Source organism: Phyllostomus discolor, chromosome 1 (assembly GCF_004126475.2).
Source record: "Phyllostomus discolor isolate MPI-MPIP mPhyDis1 chromosome 1, mPhyDis1.pri.v3, whole genome shotgun sequence".
Taxonomy (NCBI): domain Eukaryota; kingdom Metazoa; phylum Chordata; class Mammalia; order Chiroptera; family Phyllostomidae; genus Phyllostomus; species Phyllostomus discolor.
The window spans coordinates 56,745,556-56,767,339 of NC_040903.2; the positions used below are offsets into that span (position 1 = coordinate 56,745,556).

The window sequence follows — 21,784 nt, forward strand, 5'->3', positions numbered from 1 at the left end:
ATGGTGGGGCTCAGGAATCTGCATTTTTAAAACGCGTGCCAGGTGAATCCGATGCACAAAGGTTGGGAACATGGCTCGGTCTAGTGGGAGCATTCATTTAATTTACTGTAAGTCAAATGGAAGCTTTTCTTAAGAAGGGCTCTGGTATAGGCTCAGCCTTTGCTGGCTCACTGCTGCATCACCTTAATAAAGGGTGGGAAAACGGAATGCAAATCTGTCCTCTCCTAAAGGTGACCTGAAAGTTGGGAGCATCAGTTCAGAGGTCTTGTGCTGAGGACCCTCCCAAGTCTCTTCGTAGCCCATGAGCAGAGAGGCTCACCTGCTCTGAGAAACACAATCATGGGAGGGAGACCCTTCTTTCCTCTTATCCTCCACATCTGAAGGAGTTTGGAACTCATCTTTCAAAGGATGTGTTTGAAAGAATGCGAACAGAACTTCGTCAGTTTCATTCTGAAGAAACTCATTAGTTAATAAAATGCACACGAGGCCTGTCTGGGTGGCTCACTTGGTTGGAGTGTGTCCCTTACAACAAAGGTTGCAGGTTTGATCCCCAGTTGGGGCGTGTACAGGAGGCAACCCATCTATGTTTCTCTATCATACTGATCTTTCTTTCTCTTTCTCCCTTCCTTTCTTTGAAATCAACAAATCTAAATTCCTAGGGTGAGGATTTAAAAAAAATGAAAATGAAGTCTCTGTCTTTCTCTATACAGTTCTCAGGATATGAATTGCATTTCCCTACTGCTCCCTGATAAAAGTCCACATTTTGTTTTCAGTATGCTGAACCCTACATCCCTACAGTTTCAAATAGACTTTATCTTTAGATGCAACTGAACAGACTTGCCATGAGTTTGGGTCCCTGAAGTACTGAGGGTGGAATGTGTCCTTCCTCATCTTCTGGTCTGCTCTGCCAGACCCATGCTGTCCTCAGTCTTTCTCAACAAGCAGAACCACACCTGGCCCAGCTTTCCAGAAGCTCCCCCTGCCCCTTTCTTGCTTTAAGTGGCATGGAACAGCTAGATGTTTAGCTCATTAAGAGTCTGATCCAAAGGGTCCTTAGAGGGGGTCCTTATTCTCAAGAACCTGGGGCCTAGAGAGTAACACAGCTGGGATACTGTACTACCCAAACGCCCACCCTCCGTCAGGACTCACAGCCCAATGCTGGACAGGGCCTTCCTGCTCTGGTTGCTGACAGGGAGAACGACACTGTAGCAAAACATTCCTGGAGAGGGCAGTCTTGGACTTACTTTTTGAACCAGCAATGCTTTTTCTGTGCTATATTCTCCCATGTTTTCTGCAATCAACAGTTTATACAGGGCAGTAAAGCAGACTGAAAAACCTTTTACCTATTGGGACAACAGCTGACAGGAGTTAGAGCACCCCTTTCCATGTTATCTCTGAGGGCAACCATCGGTATTATGTACTAATCAAAGAAACTTAAAATATAAAACACAATCGCCCTAGACAAGTTGCTCTCAATCAAGGATGATTGTGTTCCCCAGGGGACATTTGGCAGTGTCTGGAGGCCTTTTGGGTTGTCATCACCTGGGGGGAGGGGCACTAATGGCATCCTAGTGGGTAGAGGGCAGGGGTGCCACTATGTCCTCTGTCAATGCACATGACAACCCCACCCACCACAAATAATGACGTGGCCCAAAATATCCGTCACACCCACACTGAGAAACCCTGCTCGAGACCACATGAGACGTACTCAAGTTTGGTGCAGAGGGAGCATTTCTGCTGCTCTGCCTTCTAAGTGGATTGAAAATGAGTATGATAATGGTTAAAAAGTCACTACTGGAGATTTCACTGCTTGTTCAAACTACACTGGGAGCTCTTTGAAAGTCTCAGGTGATTGGGAGATGCGTGGAGCATGGCGTGCTGTGTTGGAACTGGGGCGGGGGCTGCAGTGGAGGAGGAAGAGGGGGGAGCACACTCGGAAACATCTGATGCTCATTCGGAGAGCATCCTTAAATTTAGTGCTGACAAAGGCATCCCTTAAGATACTCTCTATTGACAAAAGGGAATGGAACCCAAATGTTCAATACTAGGGAAATGTGTAAGTACATTATGGTCTACTGGAATTTCCATCAACAGATCACATGATGTAAAAATAACTATGAAGACACTCCAGCAAAGTGGTAAAGACTTTAAACAAAGCAGAACTCAAAATTATTTATAAATGACTGAGTACAAGAGGGGAGGAGTAGAGGCAATGGCAAAGATGGCTACATGAGACAATATGGATTTAACATATTCCTTTCCTTTTAGGATTTAACATTTAACATTGTAGTTGCTTTAATATTTTAAAATTTTAAATATATTTGCCCTGGCTGGTGTGGCTCAGTGGACTGAGCACTGGCCTGTGAACTGAAAGGTCACTGGTTCAATTCCTGGTCAGGGCACATGCCTGTGTTGCCAGCCAGGTCCCTGATTGGAAGCATGCAAGAGGCAACTGATCGATGTTTCTCTAGCACATCGATGTTTCTCTCCCTCTCTTTCTTCCTCTCTTCCCCTCTCTCTAAAAAGAAATAAATAAAATCTTTAAAAATTTTAAAAATATATTCAAAACTCAAAAGTTGAGGACCACAGTTAAAACACCTCTTTTAAAAAAGATTTCCCTCTGGCACATTTCCAGAAGTCACAGGAAGGCAGGCACTGATGGGTGAGGTGCCCAGAATTATGGCAAAGCTTATCACTTTATAACCACCCACCTTTGGACTAACAGGCCCGTGTGGAAAATGACTACATGTGGGCATACATCCTGGTAGCCTTTACTTCTGTATCAGAAAACTGCATTTGGCTTTTAGACTTCTTTCTAAAATGCCTGTTTGCAGCTGAAATTGTTCTTCCATGGATATGAAAAAGGTGGAAAAGGAAGGTGTCCAGACGAGATTCCAGAGTGGCCTTAGTGACTCCAAATCAGAAGCTACTCATCACAAAGTGAATTCTTAGCTAATGCTACCTAAGCACAGGCAGGAAACTAAATGGTAGCCTCAGGAAGAAGGAGGACCTGTGAAATATAACAGAGGAATGGAAGTAAATGACTCACCGGGAGTTATTATGGTGAATGTTACACGCTCGGGCCATTAGCACCACGATAACTGGTCGAAAGGCTTTCCCTCTTCCATCAAAGTAGTATTCAGACATTTCTTTAAGTTCTGTTGGACATATGAGTAGTTCCTGAAATAAAGTTTCTCTGTGTTAATGTGGCATCATAGTTGAATAGGAAGGCAACAGGATTTCTTTTTCAAAACCTGGATTTGATTTCAGTGTATTAATTTTAATTGAGAAAGTCAACACTCAGTTGAAAAAGGTTCCTATGTAGCATGGCAAAAAACCTGGCTGCTGTGCAACTGAGCTGCCCCCAGTGGCTCCCAGAGACAGCAGGATGGGGAGGAAAGCTTGAGGGGGCCCAGCTTGGAAGATGGAGTGGAGGGAACAAAGATGCAAGTTTGGGAGCCTCTGAGGCAGGAGGGCAGGCTGTTCTGGGTGGGGAGGCAAGGTTGCGCCTGGAGCAGTGGGGTGGGGGTGGGCGGTGGTGAGAAACAGCAGGACTAAGCTCATAAAGGAAGTGTAAGACGTGATTTGTCTGATGGCCAGCAGCTTACAAATGAGATGAGGAGACAACACTGCTTTAAAAAATAAATATTCAGTGAATAATGCAGTTGTAACTTGAAGAGTACTATACATTGAATATTATACTGTAAGTTCAAAAAAGAGAAAGCAGTGTGGACTAGAAAGACCCAACATTTCACAGGAAAGATAAGTTTTAATCTGGTATTAAAGGATAGGTAGGCCTTTGATTTGTGAAGATGATCAGCCTTCAGGCACGGAGATGTGTTTGTTTTACCTGCTACTCAAGGACTTGCTAGAATGAATCAGAGCTGGCCCCTTAGTAGTGGGAGCTAAGAATGGACGCAGAGGACCCCCCTCGCAGCGAAGGAAAAAACCATACCTCAGTCAGTTATTAACTCACTCAATTACTGACTTGGTGCCAAGCACCATACTAAGTGCAGAGGTTATAAAGATAAATGAGACAGCCCTTGCCTATAAGGAGCTCAGAGTCTAGATGGGGAGAAGTAATAAAACAATAATTGCAATAAAAGACAACAGTGTGACAGGTGCTGTTACCCTGGAATCACACAGGAGGCACCTCTGGCTCAGAGTGAATGAGGTGGGGAGACAGCAAGGATGACGGCCATGGAAATGAGGGTGACCTAACCTAAAGCAGTGCGACTGAAGGCAAGACACAGACTAGGGCATGTGGAGGGGATAGAGAGGGATGAGTGGAGAGTCCTTCTGGGGCTCCTGAAAAAAAAAAAAAAAAACAGGAGAAAAGACAATGAGTAGGAGAGTAGAGATTCAGAAATGTTAAGTTTGATATAGTCATGGCCACTTAATGGAGCTGCCAGTGGGCAGTTAGGTGTATTGGTTTCTGAGTGATGATTCAATCTGGAACAGAGATATTATTTGGGTACCATTAAGTATGAAAATGGGTAAGCTGAGGACATGGAGGAGGGGCCAACAGAACCCCAGGGAATGGCAAAGCTAAAGGAGATATGGTAGAGGGGATAGAGAGGAACCCAGGACGTACACTGAAGGGTGAAGAATTAGAACAAGGGATGTGCAGGAAGCCAGGGGGAGGGCTTCCTGGAGTGGGAGTGGTCAACAGTGTCCAATGTTAAAAAATACTCAAGGAAGATAAAAACTGAAGTGTCCACTGGGTTTATTAGAAGGGAGCTATTAAAGACCTAGGCAAAGGTAGGTTCAGAGAAGAGGCTGGAAGGAAAGGCATAGTGTGATGGCAGGGTGAACATGAAGGGGCAAAACAGAGGCAGAGTTAGGGCGTTCAGTGATAGAAGGGAAAGGGTGGGGCACCGGGTCACTGGACAGCCCTTTAAAAGATGGACATGAACAAACTGGGGCACCTAAAAAGGACAGGAAAGGGACAGGAAGAGTGAGAGTCAGCAGATAAAGAATAGACCACTGGGGGTGCAGTTCCCAAGGCACTGGGGATGGAACTTCAGTAGCCGTAAAGGGACCGTTCTGCAAAGGAAGAGACATGTAGACGGGCACAGGTGAGCTTGTCCATGGCAACAGAGCAGGCACCGAGGGGGTTCCTCCTCATGGTGTCCACTCAGCCTGTCAAATGGGAAGTGGGGCTGCTGTGGCCACAGCCAGGTGGGGTGGAGGCTGGAGGAGGAGAGAACCTCGAAAGGGGAAGGAAGCTGAGGGAGGCATGTAAACATTTCTGGACACCATTTCAGAATTCTAATGAGGTTGGTTGGGAACCACTGAAGCTTTTGGGGAGAAAAGCATTTCATGAAGAAAGCCCTATTTGTGGCAGTCAGGCATTGATGTGTAGAACTAGGTAAGGAAGACGAGAGAGGAGTCACGAAGGCTTGAGTATTTCAGTCGTGTGGGGTAGGTGATGCAATCGAAGAGAAGACGTTAGCTAGCCCTCCGGACAGGCGGGTGCTGCCTGTACCACTGTTTCAGTTGCCCAACTCTGTGACAACCTCTTTCTGGATGGAAATGGGTTTCATCCTCCATGCTGCCCTATTGCTGTTGCTCGAGTTCTGAAACTGGCCATTTGTGAGTCAAGTTTTTGTACCTACCAGAAACCTGCATTGTCTTTTCATTAATTCTAAAAGCTCAATGTTACTCCACAGCATCGTGAAAGCATCTTACCTTTCTAATGTCCTCATACAGGCCTTTCAAGTATCTCCTCCCAAGTGTGAAAGGATCAGTGTATTTCTCACCACTCCATGTTTTACTACAACAGCACGTGGCCGATGTGGTGTGATGGAGCCTGGGACAAGTGCAAATGCACAAAAGGTAAACTTGAGTGTTATCATAAGTTTTTGAAGTAAGAATTATACACACACATGCATATACAGACACGTATAGTAGTCAGATGATAGAAAATTTAAGCCCAGATACTTGCTGGAAATTAAGCATTAATCCAAAAGGGTCAATATAATTTAGAAAAACAGAGAATTCTGTTCTTGCTAAATAATAGTGGTTTAAACATTACCAGTTTATTTTTACAACCAGGGCCTTGAGAACCCACAAAATCAAAAAGGAAGGAAGACTAAGCATGTTTATTGTGTTCTGAGTTAAGTTTAATTATATCACCATTTTTTGGTGAAAAGACAGAGATCACACAGAGCAGATATTATAGCACTTATTTAAACAACATATTCAATTTGCTGGACTAGCCCACCACAATTTAGAATAGAAATTTGCTGACAATATGGCTAATAATTTTGGAGTTGCAATACAGCTTAGAAACTTACCGTGATATACTGTACATATTTGAACAGGCAGATGTTAAACTCTTCACAAGATAAAAATAGGATATCTAGAAAATAAAGGTATTAAAAATTGTAAGCATATTCATAAAAATCTTATTACGCTAGATAAATAAAAACTCCCATAGAAAAGATGGTTGCCAGAGGGTAGGGGAAATGGGTGAAAGAGGTGAAGGGACCGAGCAGTACAGATTGGTCGTCAGAAAATAGTCACGGGATGTAAAGTACAGCACAGGGAACAGAGTCAATAATAGTGTAGTAACTATGGATGGTGCCAGGTGGGCACTGGAAATATCAGGGGGAACACTTTGTAAAGTATTTGATTGTCTAACCACTATGCTGTACACCTGAAACTAATACAAAATATTGAATGTAAATTGTGATTGAAAAATAAAATTTCTTAAAAAGCAAAAAATAAAAATTAATAAAAATTCCCATAATTCATAATAGATATAGTTGTGATCTTTTAGTTGTCTGTTATAGGTAGATTGTAAACTTTAGAAAAATGATAAAAGTTTCTCTTCCTTATTACAAAAGTAATATTTGTCATTACAGAACATGTAAATAAGAAAAAAGGCAGAAAATAAAAACCATCTATAATCTATCCCTGCCTCCAAAGAAAGCTGGCTTCCCTATTCACATCTGTCTTTGCAGATCTGAAGGTAGTTTTAAATCAGTTTCCTTCTATTTAACTAAGACTGGCCAGAGAATAGTAAAAGATCAGTGTTTTTCACATTCTTTTAAATTCTTACATTGATTTAAAACAAGAATAATCAAGATTCCAAAAGCATCAGCCCAGATGTTAAAAAGCAAAAAGATTTCAGTGTTACAGAGGAAATTTACATGTACACAAACAGTGCCTATTTTAAGTCATTTTCCCTAAACCTATTTGGAAATGCTTCTTTTTAAAATTATTTTATTTTATTATTTTTTAATCAGTTTTGGAAATGCTACTTCTTGGTATGTAATGGCACACAAACAAACAAGCTCAGCAGCATATTCTGATGTTAACTTAATCTGAGGCCAAGAGCAGAACTTCCAGCAGAGATGGTAATGACAAATGTTAGTTCCAACAACTACTGAGCAATATCCTGGTCAGGAATACTCAAAGAATTCAGGACACAACCATTTCGAAAATTACTCATCTAATGTAATGGCTCTTACAGAGCATTTGAAGAAAGCATTGTGACAAAAGGGTAAATTTAGCACAAGAAAATAAAACTAATTCATTCTATTAGTAATAAAATATTACAACGTGCTTTTACACTATTTGACCCTTACAACTATTTGCTTTATATACAACCAGAGAACTTGAAGTTGAGAGGTCAAATTTGAAAACTGGTATACAGATGCTCCGTGACTTACGGTGGGGTTATATCTCAATAAACCTATTATAAGTTGAAAATATCATAAGCTGAAAAGCATTTAATACACCTAACCTACTGAACATCAGAGCTTAGCATAGCTGGTACTGAGTGCATATGACTTTGCACCACTGTAAAATTGAAAAATCTTAAATTGAGCCATTGTAATTCAGGGACATCTATGCAGATATCTACAACACTGTACAGTCATATGCTTTGTAACATTTTAGTCAATGACAGGCTTCATATCTGATGGTGGTCCCGTAAGATTATAACGAAGCTGAAAAATTTCTGTTGGCTACTCATATTGTAGTATAGCACATCACCCACATTTGTGATGGTGGTGGCGGCATAAACAAACCTACTGACTGTCAGTCACATAAAAATATAGCACAGCAGTAGGCTATACTTTCTAGGTTTGTGTAAGCATACTCGATGATGTTCATATGACAATATTACCTAACAGTGCATTTCTAAGAACATGTCCCAGTCATTATGTGGCACATGCCTGCATTGAAGGGGAGCAGAGTTTGCCAGCCCAAAATATGCCTCTTTGGGATAATGATTATTTTTAAGAATCAAAGACTCGGAAAGTGTTGGGACTTTCCACTGCCCTGCCTGGTTTCAGAAGCTGTAATCCCTCCACCCCATGGCTAAGGCTGATTAAAGAGACCCTGGGACCAGAAGCCACTAAGGAGACAAAGCTTATCTCCCTGGCAGGGGCACCACCTCTGCCCCCTTTCACTTCACCCTGCTTGGTTTAGGTGGATGACTGGTTAGCCACTGACGGGTAAGATTCCTCAAAGGAGGGACAACCTAAGACAGGCATAGTCATGAAGGGAGCCCTCAGGGAAGGACTCAGAAGGCTATAGACAAAGGGGGTGATAGACCCTCACCCCTCGGTTTTGACATAGCCTGATCCTCATCTTGCTTGCAGGAAGTCTCCTAATCGCTTAGCTGCCTTACTTTCCCGGCCTGACTTAAGCCTGCAACAATGCCTTAAGCCTTCAACAATGCCTTAGGCCTGTAACAATGTCGGAGGTAGATGCAGCCCTGTGCTGAAAAGGGCGGGTTCCCCAGGGCAATCAGGCCTAAGGAAGAGTGCATAAAGTCCTGTGAAACCTGCTTTCCTAAGAATATCCTAAATTTAAATGATACTGGTCCAAGCATGAAATGAGTTTGTTTCTCCAAAGTTTTATGGCCCTTTAGCTATCTGACCCTGACTCAAAATAAGCCCTTAGATTTCTTCAAATGTTATCTATTGTTTGATCATTACTGCCTGACAATGAATGATGGGCTTTATGTATATATCCTGTATTCCTATGCAAATTAAACCCAATAAAAGCCCATTGAGGAACATTGAGGAACAGGCTCCTGGCCCTTTTCCTTTGAGAGATCAGCCACCTTTCCTCCTCAAGCAGATCATGTCTTGGGAGACTTATTTTCATCCATGGCTGACAGCAGGGGCTCTGCAGGCAGAGCCCCCCATCCCCACCATAGGGAAGGAAGAACCTTTGCTCTTCCCCCAACTGTGTTAAAGATTTTAGACAGAGGACCTGCTCCAGGAAGTGAACTATCATCACAGATGATTATGGCTTAATATGAACTAGGTGTGACAGATGGGCAGGCCCTCCCTGTGTTTCATTGTTAAAGATGATGGCCCAGCAAACATTTGTCAGTTACTCACCTTTTCATCTCTACATGAGCTTCATTCATCCTTCTTGCAGTCCCAAACCACTACCTTCCCTTTTCTCCTCAGGTCTTCTGGCCCCATATTCTTATGGAACCCTCATATGTACATACATAATTAAATTTGGTTATTTTCTACTCTTAATATGTTTTATGTCATTTTAATTATTTGACTGGCCAAAAAAACTAAGAGGGGGAATATCAAAAGAAAAAACATGTGATTCCCACTAGAAATTTATGCACAGGCACACACATACAATGCAGAAGGTAGGCTTTGAAAGCATATAAATCAGGGCACTAAAAAGTTATTCTGGAATAATTAGGATTAGGTTTCCTTTGTTTCATTCCTTTTTTGCTCATATTTTCTGATTTTTCTCTAGTGAACAGGTATTGCTTTGGACATATTAAAATGACAATAGAGTTTGACTTTGCCAGGCAGGTGGGGCCAAAGAAGATGGTATGAGTTCTATGCTTTCCACCACAGCATTACACATTAATTAAATCTGGAATATGGACCGTGGTTCAAATCCCAGAGTTTCCTGGCTCCATTACCTTGTGACATCTTTTTGATAATACCTACTCCTAGAGAGATGCTGAGATTGATTTAGAGGGTATATGTAAAGCTCTGAGCTCAGTGCTTAATACACTGCATACATTTAATATAGTATCTATTCAATCAAGCTATATTTCTGCTTTAGGAGTATCTTAGGGCAATGTTTGCCAAAGTAGTGTAAAAGAACATTACAAGAGCCCCTCCTTATCTGTGGGGGATACATCTTGGATGCCTGAAACTGCAAATAATAACAAGCCCTACGTACATTATGTTTTTCCTATACATATATATTTCTTTACATAAAGGAAGCACTTTACAGCTTCTCTTTGGCGTATCTGAATTGCCAGCATCACTACTCCTGTATGCTGGGGTTGCTACTAAGTAAAATAAGGGTTATTTGAACAGAAGCACTGCAATACCACCGCTGTCTAACTGGGAGGTGGGCTCAGTGGCTAATGGGTGGGGATACACAGCAGGGACATGCTGCATGAAGGGAGGATTCACACTCTGGGTGGGACTAAGCAGGACTGTGCAAGATTTCGTCATACTACTCCGAATCCAGTGCACAATTTAAAATTTATGAAGTGCTTATTTCTGGACTTTTCTATTTAATATTTTTGTGCCATGGTTGAGCACAGGTAACTGAAACTGGAACACAAAACTGTGGAAAAGAGGGGACTATTGTAAAGTATTAAAAGGCAGTTGTGAAACTAGAGCTGAATCACTCCGTGTGCCAACATTAGCACTAGCCAAAAGCAACTGTCCAGTTCCAATTTTGTTCCCTGTGATTCCATCACTACTTTCCTGAAAGCCAACCTTGCCTCCTATGAATTTACTTTTTTAAAAAAGAGAAAATGCAGAATAAGAATCAAAGACGTCCTGACAAGTGATTTGCCTCGATCTAATGCACACTGGTTTTGCCTGATTACAATAGCAATGTTAACACGAGCAATGGAGAAGTTGGGAGAATGTACATGCATCAGGAAGTAGCAGAGCAGTGTTAGAGTGCTGGAGGTGGTTTTATTATTGTTGCTTTGTGTCCCCAAGGCTCACCCTATCAGGCCCTGAGTGACTTGAACTAGTCAAAACAGAAGCCTGAGGCAGACAACAGAAGGCTAGTGCACTAATTTACAGCGAAGGACACCATGGACACACAAACCAGAAACACATGGCACTAGCAGCCTCAGCGCAGTCCCTCCTGTGGTCTCTAAGGTGCATCCTCTCCAAAGCAGACTTTCTGTCACGGAGAAAGTTGCTTGGAGGGCATGGAATTAAAAAAAAAAAAAAGAATGTCAAAGAAAAGAAGTATCCAGTGGCATGAGAAGGCGGGTGCATCCACTCTTCAAATGATATCCTCATCTGTGATCCTAGAACATTTGGAGTCTGGCTAGGATGCTACTTAAATGGATCCCAGCAAAGTCCTGAGGCTCTTTGCCCATATTCTCCCTTTACTGTCAAGTCTATCTGCTAGCCCAGCTGCCACTATCTTCCCAAATGTCCATTTTGGGTAAGTTGTGATATGTACCCACTATGGTGCAAAGTAGACACTTATATATACTGCCTATTTCATATTGGTAAATGATGTTTGATGGGTACATGGGAATTTGAAGTGTACCAAATCTGACTGAAACATAAAAGCCCTAAATTCAAATAAACTTAAAAAAACAAAAAAGTAAGCCTTGAGAATGAGAGTTGAACACATACAATTATTATGTGACTAGAGAGTCTGTGAAAAGAACAGTGAATCCATACTCTGGGCAGTTATGCTAAACAGTATGGGCCTAAGGCAGGTTGACAATTAATCACTACAAAGTGCAGAAAGGACTCATAGTGACATAGAAACATGTCAATTTACAAGGGCTAAACTGACAGAAAAGGGAGAAAAATGAAATTGGGTCCATAGGCAGCAGGAGAGAGAATCAAAGAACCATGGTTAGTGCTTGAGATTCTGACTCTAATTCAAGAAGTCATAGGTCAAATGACAGATAACCAAGGGCTTCTCTACTTGCCATCTTCAGGGCTTTTCTCCTTCAAGTGCCCTTGCACCCGGCCCAGGTAAGCTCTCCCCCAGAAACAGCTACATACAGTACGGCTGAAATCCTGCCCACCCTCAGCAGCAGCCCCACATGCTCCAGAAGACCTATTCCACCTATCGAGGCCATCAGGGAGACCACCTGGATCCTCTGTATGTATCACTTGAGGGTTACATACAGAGCACCTTTAGCTCTAAAATCTGATCTTCTGAAGCCTGAGCTGTGAAACTCGAAAGGAAAGAGCTGCAGACGGTCCCCAGTCTTGATTTTGTCCGTACCCCACGAGACAATCTGACCACTCGTCCTCCGTTTCCCCCGAGACCTGGCTCCTCAATCCGCCCTTCCCAATTCCTAAATTCTCTTCGGTCCCCAGAACACCGCCCCGCAATTCCGCGAGGGGTGCCACTACTTTAGGTAGACTGACGCTGGGCGCCCACCCCTCCTCGTCCCACCTGGCGGCTGGAACCCATCGCGGCACCGGCCAGCCCGGGGACCCATCCTAGCACCGCCCCGCGACCCCCTGCCCAGCACACGTGCCGCTCGAGCCCATTCATTCCTCCGCGCGGCTGTCATTGCGCGGTGACCTCTGCGCCCGTCAAGACGTGCGCTTCCCGGCCTTACCTGCGCGCGGGCAGCGGCCGTGGGGCGCGGCCCGCATGGTCCCGCACGACCAGGGGAGCCGGGCCCGGGGCTCCGCGTCGCGGGCCTCCAGGGACAGCCGCGCCGCCACCGCCACCAGCACGAGGTCATGGTACGAGTCTAAAAGCCGCGGCGGGCGGCAGCCCCGCCCAGGGACCGATGGCCCTCCTCCGGGACCCGGAGCCGGAAACCTGGCACAGGAAGAGCTTCGGTCGCGCCCGGGGCGCCTCTTTTCGTTCTTCCCTCGGGCTGGGCCGCCAGCGCTCTCCAGCGGCGGCCGCGCGGGGCCTCGGGCACTTGTCTGCGTGGGAGTCGGCGGGAACCTCCGGGCTGTCGGCGGAAGTGGCAGACGAAGGGGTGCGCGGCGGCTGGGCCCCTTCCCCACCAGTGGTATCCCGGCCGGGGAGAAACTAACCGTGACCTTGCACTTGGCGAGCCGTCTCTCCCGAATCCTCTCTAAAGCTCTCCGGGAGCCAGTAACTCGAACAGAGCGAAATGTACCTTCGGGTGACCGGCTGTTAGAAAGAAGTGCCACAGTGCGCCGGACTTCCAGTCAATGACTTCTGTCCTACATATTTAGGCAGAAATATGACTCGAAGAATAGGGTTCCCGTTTTGTTTCTTAATCCGGAGGCTACACATTCCACGGCTGCTTCTCTTGTGTATGACCTGCCAACTTGTCATCTGCTCCTTATTACAACCTAGCCTTGAAGGAAGTGCCAATCTTTTGCACCTTTTCAGTAACAAGTCAAATCAGGAGCAGAGCTATTGTGAAGCAGAAACTAGATTAGCCTCGTCTCTCGACTTTTGGACCCTCTCCTCTGAAAACCTTATAGGTATATGGTGGCATAATTGGCCGTCTTGCGCACATCTGGATGTGTGAGTCTCACGCATGGGTGTACTGACTTGTGGGGTATTGTTTAATATTTAGTAATATTGAACCTACTTGTAGCCAGCCCAGGGGATAGTGGATATTGTACAGGATTAGTGCTCGATGTGAGTTAAACAGACCTGTCCTTAATTCCAAAGCCAGATTTCTTCCCACGGTCATGAGAGGGCGTATTTATAACAAGACTGTGATAGAAGTAATCATTCCACAAATGCATACAAACACAGAGCCAATGAGAGAAAGTGTAAGCTTTAGGGAAGAAACTCTGTCCTCAAAAAATTCGCTATGAGGAAATAGACCAGCAAAAATACAACTGCAATTCTCTGATTTTTAAAAAATATTTTATTTATTTATTTAGTATTTATTTATAGAGAGAGGGTAAGGGAGTGGGGGAGAGATACATCAATGTGTGGTTGCCCCTCGCGTGCCCTCTGCTGAGGACCTGGCCCTGCAACCCAGGCATGTGTCCTGATTGGGAATAGAACCTGTGGCCCTTTGGTTTGCAGGCTGGCACTCAATCCACAGAGCCATGACAGCCAGGGCTGGGGATTTTTGTTTTTGTTTTTTTTTGTTCTTGGAAACCAAACTTTTTGCATCAGAGTGTAAGTATCTTGTGTAGGTGAGCATGCATCATATTTATCTTGAAACTATTGTTTTTTACTGAATAAAAATACAGAACAAAGAAATTTCCTAGTCTAATTTTATGTCTCCCTGCCCCCATAAACTTGAATATTATGTAAAAAAAACCCCAGAAACAAATTCAAGTGCTTTACAAATGAAGGTGGTTAATACACACCTCTGGCTTATCTTAATAAAGCTTTATGTATTAAATACTCAACAGGTAGAATTTGCCAAAGTAGAATGTAGTGGTTAAAACTTGTACTTGCAATTTTATTACTTGGATACTATCATTTGCCCTGTTTTACAGATCAGGAAACTGAGATAGAGGAATTAAGTGTCTCGCCCAAGCTCACATAGTTGACAGATACAACACAATTCTATCAGGTCATTTTTATTTAGAAATTGTTTCTCCAGATTAAATCAAAACACCTGGTTCTTAAAAAGCTGTAATATGGCAAGGCTGAGTAGGGAGGGCAGATGAAATTCATGAAGGCTTCTAACATAGTATGACTAAACTGATGCACAGTAGCCTATCAGTAGGACATGGAGAATACCAGCTAATAGTGCTTGACCCAGTCAGACCAAGCATGAGTCTAGGAAGTTAAAAAACAGTCTGAGCTGTGTAAGAAACTGCCCAACAATTCCTTTTGCACAACGGCCTTTTTGACTGCACTTATGCAAATGAAACAACCAGTACTGACTGATAAAAATGGAATAAGTGTAATTGAAAGCATTTTCAAAATTGTTATTTTGGTGTCAGGGACTTGGCTACACTTCAAGACATTTTCTTTCCTTGATGATACTGTTCAAAACATGGTTGGACCAGGTTTTACAGATTGTATACATAATACTACATACTTACTAACCATGTGTTGGTTAATAGTTCTGCATAAAGGCATCTCATCCTGAGGTTATGAAAAATGAGCAATGAATTATCAAGGTAACTGGGAAGAACATTTATTGAGACTAGGTTCAAACATAATTGCACTGAAAAGGTTAGCAGTTTTTGGGAATTTTATATTCTTAGGCCAAACTGAGTTCTAAAGAATTTTAGAATTACTGGTTTCTCTGAGATGGGAAGTTAAAGGGTTAACATACATTTAGAATTTTTGCTGGTGATTTTAGTCTAAGGCTGATTAGGTGGTTAAACTGTAACAAGGGTGAGGGTTGGGTCCTCTGAAGCAGTTAGCCGTTTTTGTTCCTAAGCTAGTGATCATAAGGTAGCCAATGATCAGCTACCTTGCAAAATGTGAATCACTACAAAATCATAAGTACTAATGGAAATTATATACTGCCTGTGCTCTACCAGAATGTTAGAGCATCATTAAAGAAAAAAAATGTGTTAGTTATATTGGTTTATTTCTACACAGAGGCCACTTCTAAAAGAAGAAAATATACTTTTGGGTCTTCTAATCATACCGTTGGGTTTTCTGTGGTAGATATTAAAATCTGGTTTTTGCTGACCACTTTTCTTATGATGCTGCCTTATTCACCATGTTCTTAGGGGAAGTAAAAAGGTTAAAGGTGGCCCACACTTGCATGTTTTTATACTAATATGAGGAAGATACAAGATTACTCTTATTTCTGTTATAATTGACTTTTAGTTCACCTTGGCTTCAGTGTGATGAGTTGTTCCAAATAGTTGAGCAAATTGTCCTCATGTCACCTTTCTCTATTTTTTCAAAAGATAATTTTTATTATATAGGGAATGCTTACATTACTTTGGGCACTTTATGTACCTTTTGTTGAGTCCCATTAATTTTGGCCTTTATTTTTGGAGTAACAGTATTTTTAGCTATTGTATTCTTGTAATTTTCAATGTGATAAGGAAATTCCCATTTCTCCTATTTAAAAAAGTTTTTATTTTTTCCAGATTTATACTATAAGTTTTATGTTTCTTCAAAAAAATCCTACTAGGTTTTTGATTGGATTTCCATTATGTTTATTAAATAATTTGATGACTGTCATCTTGACAACATAGTATCTTATCTATTCAGTGATGTAAGCTTTTGTGTCCCTTTGTCCTGTAGTTTTAGTAATACATATATCTTTTCTATTTTTTAATTGCTTTGGATTAGGAAAAGCAATTAACCTTAATTAAGATTTTAAGAATTGTACTTAAAGTAAATATGTTCTGTGGATCTAAAGCATGTGCAAAGCTCTCTTTTTTTTTCTCTACAGCTTTAAAAAAATTCTCACCTGAGGATATGTGTCAAGAGAAAGGGGGGAGGGGAAAGAGAGAAAGAGAGCGAGGGAGAGAGGGAGAGAAAGAAACACTGATGTGACAGGGAAACATCCATCAGTTGCCTCCCTTATGTGCTCTGACCTGGGATTGAACCTAAGACCTGGCTATGTGCCCTGACCAGAGTCGATTCCACAACCTTTTGGGGTATGGGGCAATGCTCCAACCAACTGAGCAACCCGGCTGGTGCTTTCTACTGATTTTTAAACCAAGTGCATGTGCTTTAGTGCCTGGACTTTATGAACAATACTTTATCTCTTTTGAGGCAATTTTTAGAGGCTGTAGCAAATGTTTTGAAGTTTCTGGTGGAATTGGAAGTGGCTTTGTACTTTTAGTAAAACATCTATGTATATATCTTTTTCCTTCAGTTACGATTTTTCTGAAAGGCAGAAAGAATGTGGTTAGTGCCTAATATTTTTTGGTTGGATTCCATTGAATTGGCCAGCACTAATTCTAATAATTCTAATACTGTGATACAGCTCATTTCCATTTTATTTATATATTTTTATTTATGAATATGTTGCACATCTTATTGATCTGCCACACGTGAAAATCTTTGAAGACAGGTATGTGTCTTGTTTTAAACTTTTTACATCTCCCATCTTGGACAGTTCCATGTACTTTGCTATATGAATATTGGATAGATATGTTTACAAATGATAAAATAGACTCTCAATAACAAAGTGTGAAGAAAATAGTATTTTAAGTTGATTTTCATGAAGAACCGTAGCATTTCTAAGGAATATTAATGCTGTAAATGCAACAAATGAGAACATTAAGAAGGTTGTGTTTTTGTTTTTTGTTTTTATCAGCTGTGTTGCCAATTGATCCTGTTAAAGAAAATTATGTTCGTAAAGTGAAAAACTGTATTTTTTCAATTGCCTTGCCCACTCCTTTTAAATCAAGAGTACATCTTGTAGCAGTTTCAAAGGTTAGGCTTTATTTTTTTTCATAACACAAATACCTAACTGACTATAACTCGGCTAAAAAGATATTAATATTCTTTTCAGAGTTAAATTGTTAGTCTATTGACAAGTGACTATCTTTGTGCTCAAAATTCAGCCACTTGGAGAATGTCATTCCTAGAAACCACTTTTTTTTGATACTTATTCCTAGAGCCCAGTTCTCAGGTTCATCTTAAAGTTATCTTACAAGGAAGGGGTGAGTTAAGTTCTTAGAAATGGACTCCAATAACAAATTCTAAATTGTTTTTTCATGGTATAAATGAATTTGGGACAAAAATAGGACATTTATGTTTTCTATCTCCTTTAAAGAACATGTGTAGGAAAAATATTCTTTATGCATCACAAGAAATAAAAGTTTTAGAACTATCTAATAGAAATAATTTTCCCAAATAACAAGTAATCATAGAGTCATTGTACCTCTCTTATGAAAAAATATTAATGTATTTCAGGAAGAGGTTTACTTTTTAAAATTTTCTTTCTTACATTAAGTCTCTTTTCTCAAAAACCCTTAAGGATTACTTAAGTTTAAGTTTGTAAGGAGGTGTTTTTTTTTTTTTTCCCACCTCAGGAAGTTTTAGAAGACATTTTGGACCTTGATTTGTCTGTCTCAGAAACAGAGGATTTTATCCAGCTTGTAAGTGGTGAAAAGATAGTGTTTGGATCCATTCCACTGGCTCACAGATATGGCGGCCACCAGGTAAGAGTAGCGTCAGATGCGCTGCTTCACTTACGAAACATAAACAGTTGGTGGAAATGTAGTCTTATTAGGGAAGATATTTTGCATCAATCTCTCCAATATTAGAGTATTGAGACTTCAATCAGTTTCTATCAGTCCATAGGCCTGTGCTCAACCCACTGAGCCACACCAGCCAGTGGTCTTCAACAATACGTTTCTGGAGATTTAGGCAAAATCAAGTAGCACAATGAGTTAGTGTAAAAACTTCAGAAGGTATCCCTGGCTGGTATGGCTCAGTGGATTGAGCGCCAGCCTGCAAACCAAAGGGATGTTGGTTTGATTCCCTGTCAGGGCACATGCCTGGGTTGTGGTCCAGGTCCCCAGTAGGGGATGCACGAGAGGCAACCACACATTGATGTTTCTCTCCCTCTTTCTCCTCCTCTTCCCCTATTCTCTCTCCAAAAATAAAAAAAAATTAAAACTTCAGAAGGACAAATAGATTATAATTTTGCTAGGATAGCTGTAGTGCAGAGTTTTAGAACTGCTAGAAATTAAGTCAGGATTAATGGGGAGTGTCATATATGCTAAAGCAATTAAAAAGCACCTTCTAGAAATAAAGCAAGATGTTGAAGCAAGCTCAGGTGTGGAATCTGACTAAAAAAAAGAGAGAGAAGGAACACAGGACCAATTGTTGCAATTACTGCGACTTTTCTGAGAGTTAGAGAAGATTATAATTTAGCACTGGCTGTTTAGGGACTGGTTTGGTCAGAAATGGTTTTTAGGACAAGTAGCCAAGTATAATAGCGTTGGAGTAATGATTAAGTTAGGAAATATATGCAAAGTGCTTTCATGATAGTTATTACAATGTTTAGTATGAAGCCCTGGTTGTTGTGGAAGTTAACTCCTTTCAGATTTTTATTGCTTCCATTTTTCGATTTCCTAAGAAGCAAAAGTAGCAGAAGCTAAGAAGCTAAACTAACATAAACTAAGAAGCAAAGTGACAAGACCATTTGAATTGAAAAGGACTCTGTTGGTCACCTAGGACAAACGTGAACCTCAGTGTCTTGATCTGTCGTATGTAAGGGCTGTGCAGGGTCATTCCAGCAGCTGTGAGAAGTGCTGTGGGAAAGAAATCTGCTTAATTTTATTTGCCACACCATTTTCCAAACATTTTTTTTTTTACTGCAGGGGTGTGTGATTGTTTTGTTCTGAGGAAATAACTATCAACATTTTGCTGAACTACATTTCTCAGTTTAGAAACTTCTGTGTTTTTTTCTAGCTCTTAAATACAGGATTCCATGGTTCAAAAAACCCTCCCCATATAGGGTAAATTTATCATTAGCATTTTATACCAGTAGTTATGTGCTGTTAAATGCAAACCTTAAGTCCTGTGGGGTTTTGTTAAGATATTCTTTTTTTTTAAATAAATTCAATCTTTGTTGTATTTTTCCCCATTACCTTTTAGTCCCTTTAAACTCCCCTCTCCCCAGCAATTCCCACACTGTTGTCTATGTCCATGAGTCCTTTTTTCTTTTTGTTCAATTCTTCCACCCACTGCCCTTCCTTGCCCTCTACTAGCTGTCATGTTGCTCCCCATCGGTGAGTTTGTCCACATCTTTCTTGTTAGTTTACTTAGTTCATTACATTCCACATATGAGTGAAATCATATGGTATTTGTTTTTCTTTGGCTGGGTTATTTTCACTTAGCGTAATGTTCTTCAGGGTTGTGCATACTGTCACAAAAGATAAATTTCTTCTTTTTTACTGCCGAGTAGTATTCCATTGTGTAAATGTTGGATAGTTGTTTTATCCACTCATTCACTGATGGACACTTGCACTGCTTCCATACTCGGTTATTGTAAATAATGTTGCAGTGAACATAGGGATGCTTGTGTTCTTTCAAATTAGTGTTTTGGGTTCCTTCAAATATATTCCCAGAAGTGGGATCACTAGGTCAGTAGGCAGATCCATTTTTAATTTTTGGAAATATCTCCATACTGCTTTCCACAGTGACTGCACCTGTCTGCATTCCAACCAATAGTGCACTAGGGTTCCCCTTTTTCCACATCCTCACCAGCAATTGTTGTTTGTGGATTTATTGATGATAGCCATTCTGACAGGTGTGAGATGGTATCTCATTGTAGTTTTAATTTGCATTTCTCCAATTAGCAACATTGAACATCTTCTCATATGTCTACTGGCCATCTGTATGTCCTTTTTTGGAGAAGTGTCTTTTCAGGTTCTTTCCCATGTTTTAACTGGGTTGGTTTTTTTGTCTTCTTGGTTTTTTTTTTTTTTTTGATGTTGAGTTTTGTAAGTACTTTGTAGATTTTGGATATTAACTCCTTATCAGATGTATCAAAGAATATGTTTTCCCATTTTGTAAGTTGCCTTTTTATTTTGTTATGATTTCCTTTGTTGTGCAAAAACTTTATTGGTCTGATGTAGTCCCATTTGTTTATTTTTTCTTTTGTTTCCCTTGCCTGGGGAGATATAGCCAATAAAAACTTGCTACAAGCAGTGTTTGAGATTTTGCTGCCTGTGTTTTCTTCTAGGATTTTTATGGTTTCAGGTCTAACATTTAAGTCTTTGATCCATTTTGAATTTATTCTTATGTGTGGTATAAGAAGGTGGTGTAGTTTCATTTTTCTGCACTTATCTGTCCAATTTTTCTAACACCATTTATTGAATAAGCTATCTTTAGCCCATTGTAGGTGTTTGCTTCCTTTGTTGAATATTAATTGATTGTGAAAGTGTGGGTTTATTTCTGGGCCATCTATTCTATTTCATTGATCTATGTGTCTGTTTTTATGCCAGTACCATGCTGTTTTGGATGCTATGACCTTATAGTACAGTTTGATATTAGGTAGCATGGTTCCCCCAACTTTGTTTTTCTTTCTCAGGACCACTGTTGGTATGTGGGGCCTTTTGTGGTTCCATATAAATTTTTGAAATATTTGTTCTAGTTCTGTGAAATATGTCATTGGAATCTTGATTGGAATTGTATTGAGTCTTTAGATTGCTTTGGGTGGTATGGACATTTTAATGCTGTTAATTCTTCCTATCCAGGAACTCGGTATATGCTTCCACTTATTTGTATTTTCTTCAATTTGTTTCTTCAGTGTCTTATAATTTTCTGAGTAAGGTCTTTGACATCCTTGGTTAGGTTTATTCATAGGTATTTTATTCTTTTTGAAGTAATTGTGAATGGGATTGTTTTTCTTGATTTCCCCTTCTGTTAGTTCGTTATTGGCATGTAAAAATGCAACTGATTTCTGGACACTAATTTTGTATCCTGGTACTTTGCTGAATACCTTTATCAGTTCTAGTAGTTTCTTGGTGGAATCTTTTGAGTACTCTGTGTTCAGTACCATGTTGTCTGCAAATAAAGACATTTTTACTTCTTCTTTTCCAATTTGGATGCCTTTTATTTCTTCTTCTCTGATTGTGGTGGCTAGGACTTCCAGTACTACATTGGATAAGAAAGGTGAATGTGGACATCCCTGTCTTGTTCCTGATCTGAAGGGGAATGTTTATAGTTTTTGCCTCTTGAGTATGATGCTGGCAGTGGGCTTGTCATATATGACCTTTATTGTGTTTAGGTATGTTCTCTGTATTCCCACTCTGCTGAGAGTTTTTAGTCATAAATGGGTGCTAGATTTTATCAAATGGTTTTTCTGCACTTATTGATATGATCATGTGGTTTTTATCCTTCATTTTGTTTATGTATTGAATCATGCTTATTGATTTGTGAATGTTGTACCAACCTTGCATTCCTGGGATAAATCCCACTTGATCAT

At 40.9% G+C, this 21,784-nt stretch overlaps 2 protein-coding genes across 10 annotated transcripts in view; one reads left to right on the top strand and one right to left on the bottom strand.

Annotated features, from left to right (window-relative positions):
* The window catches only part of PDSS1 (decaprenyl diphosphate synthase subunit 1), a 42,170-nt gene extending 29,414 nt beyond the window's left edge, over window positions 1–12,756 (bottom strand). The window contains exons 1-4 of one of the 3 annotated variants that reach the window (XR_004902546.1): window positions 12,575–12,756; window positions 6,300–6,364; window positions 5,692–5,812; window positions 3,050–3,180 (exon numbers count right to left, since the gene is read on the bottom strand). Coding sequence is in view for 1 of the 3 variants with exons in the window: in XM_028507563.2 (XP_028363364.1) it covers window positions 3,050–3,180; window positions 5,692–5,812; window positions 6,300–6,364; window positions 12,575–12,703 (446 nt within the window). In the remaining 2 variants the exon portion in view is untranslated. Of the gene's footprint in view, window positions 1–3,049; window positions 3,181–5,691; window positions 5,813–6,299; window positions 6,365–12,574 lie in introns of those variants that run through there. The other 2 variants (XM_028507563.2, XM_036023045.1) reach the window with 2 other exon arrangements.
* The window catches only part of LOC114492908 (protein adenylyltransferase SelO-like), a 54,555-nt gene continuing 45,521 nt past the window's right edge, over window positions 12,751–21,784 (top strand). For 5 of the 7 annotated variants that reach the window (XM_036022948.1, XM_028507527.2, XM_036022939.1 and 2 more), the window contains exons 1-3: window positions 12,817–13,427; window positions 17,156–17,274; window positions 17,877–18,005. In XM_036022948.1, the coding sequence (XP_035878841.1) occupies window positions 13,181–13,427; window positions 17,156–17,274; window positions 17,877–18,005 (495 nt within the window). In that variant the 5' untranslated portion in view covers window positions 12,817–13,180. Of the gene's footprint in view, window positions 13,471–17,155; window positions 17,275–17,876; window positions 18,006–21,784 lie in introns of all 7 variants that reach the window. The other 2 variants (XM_036022965.1, XM_036022967.1) reach the window with 2 other exon arrangements.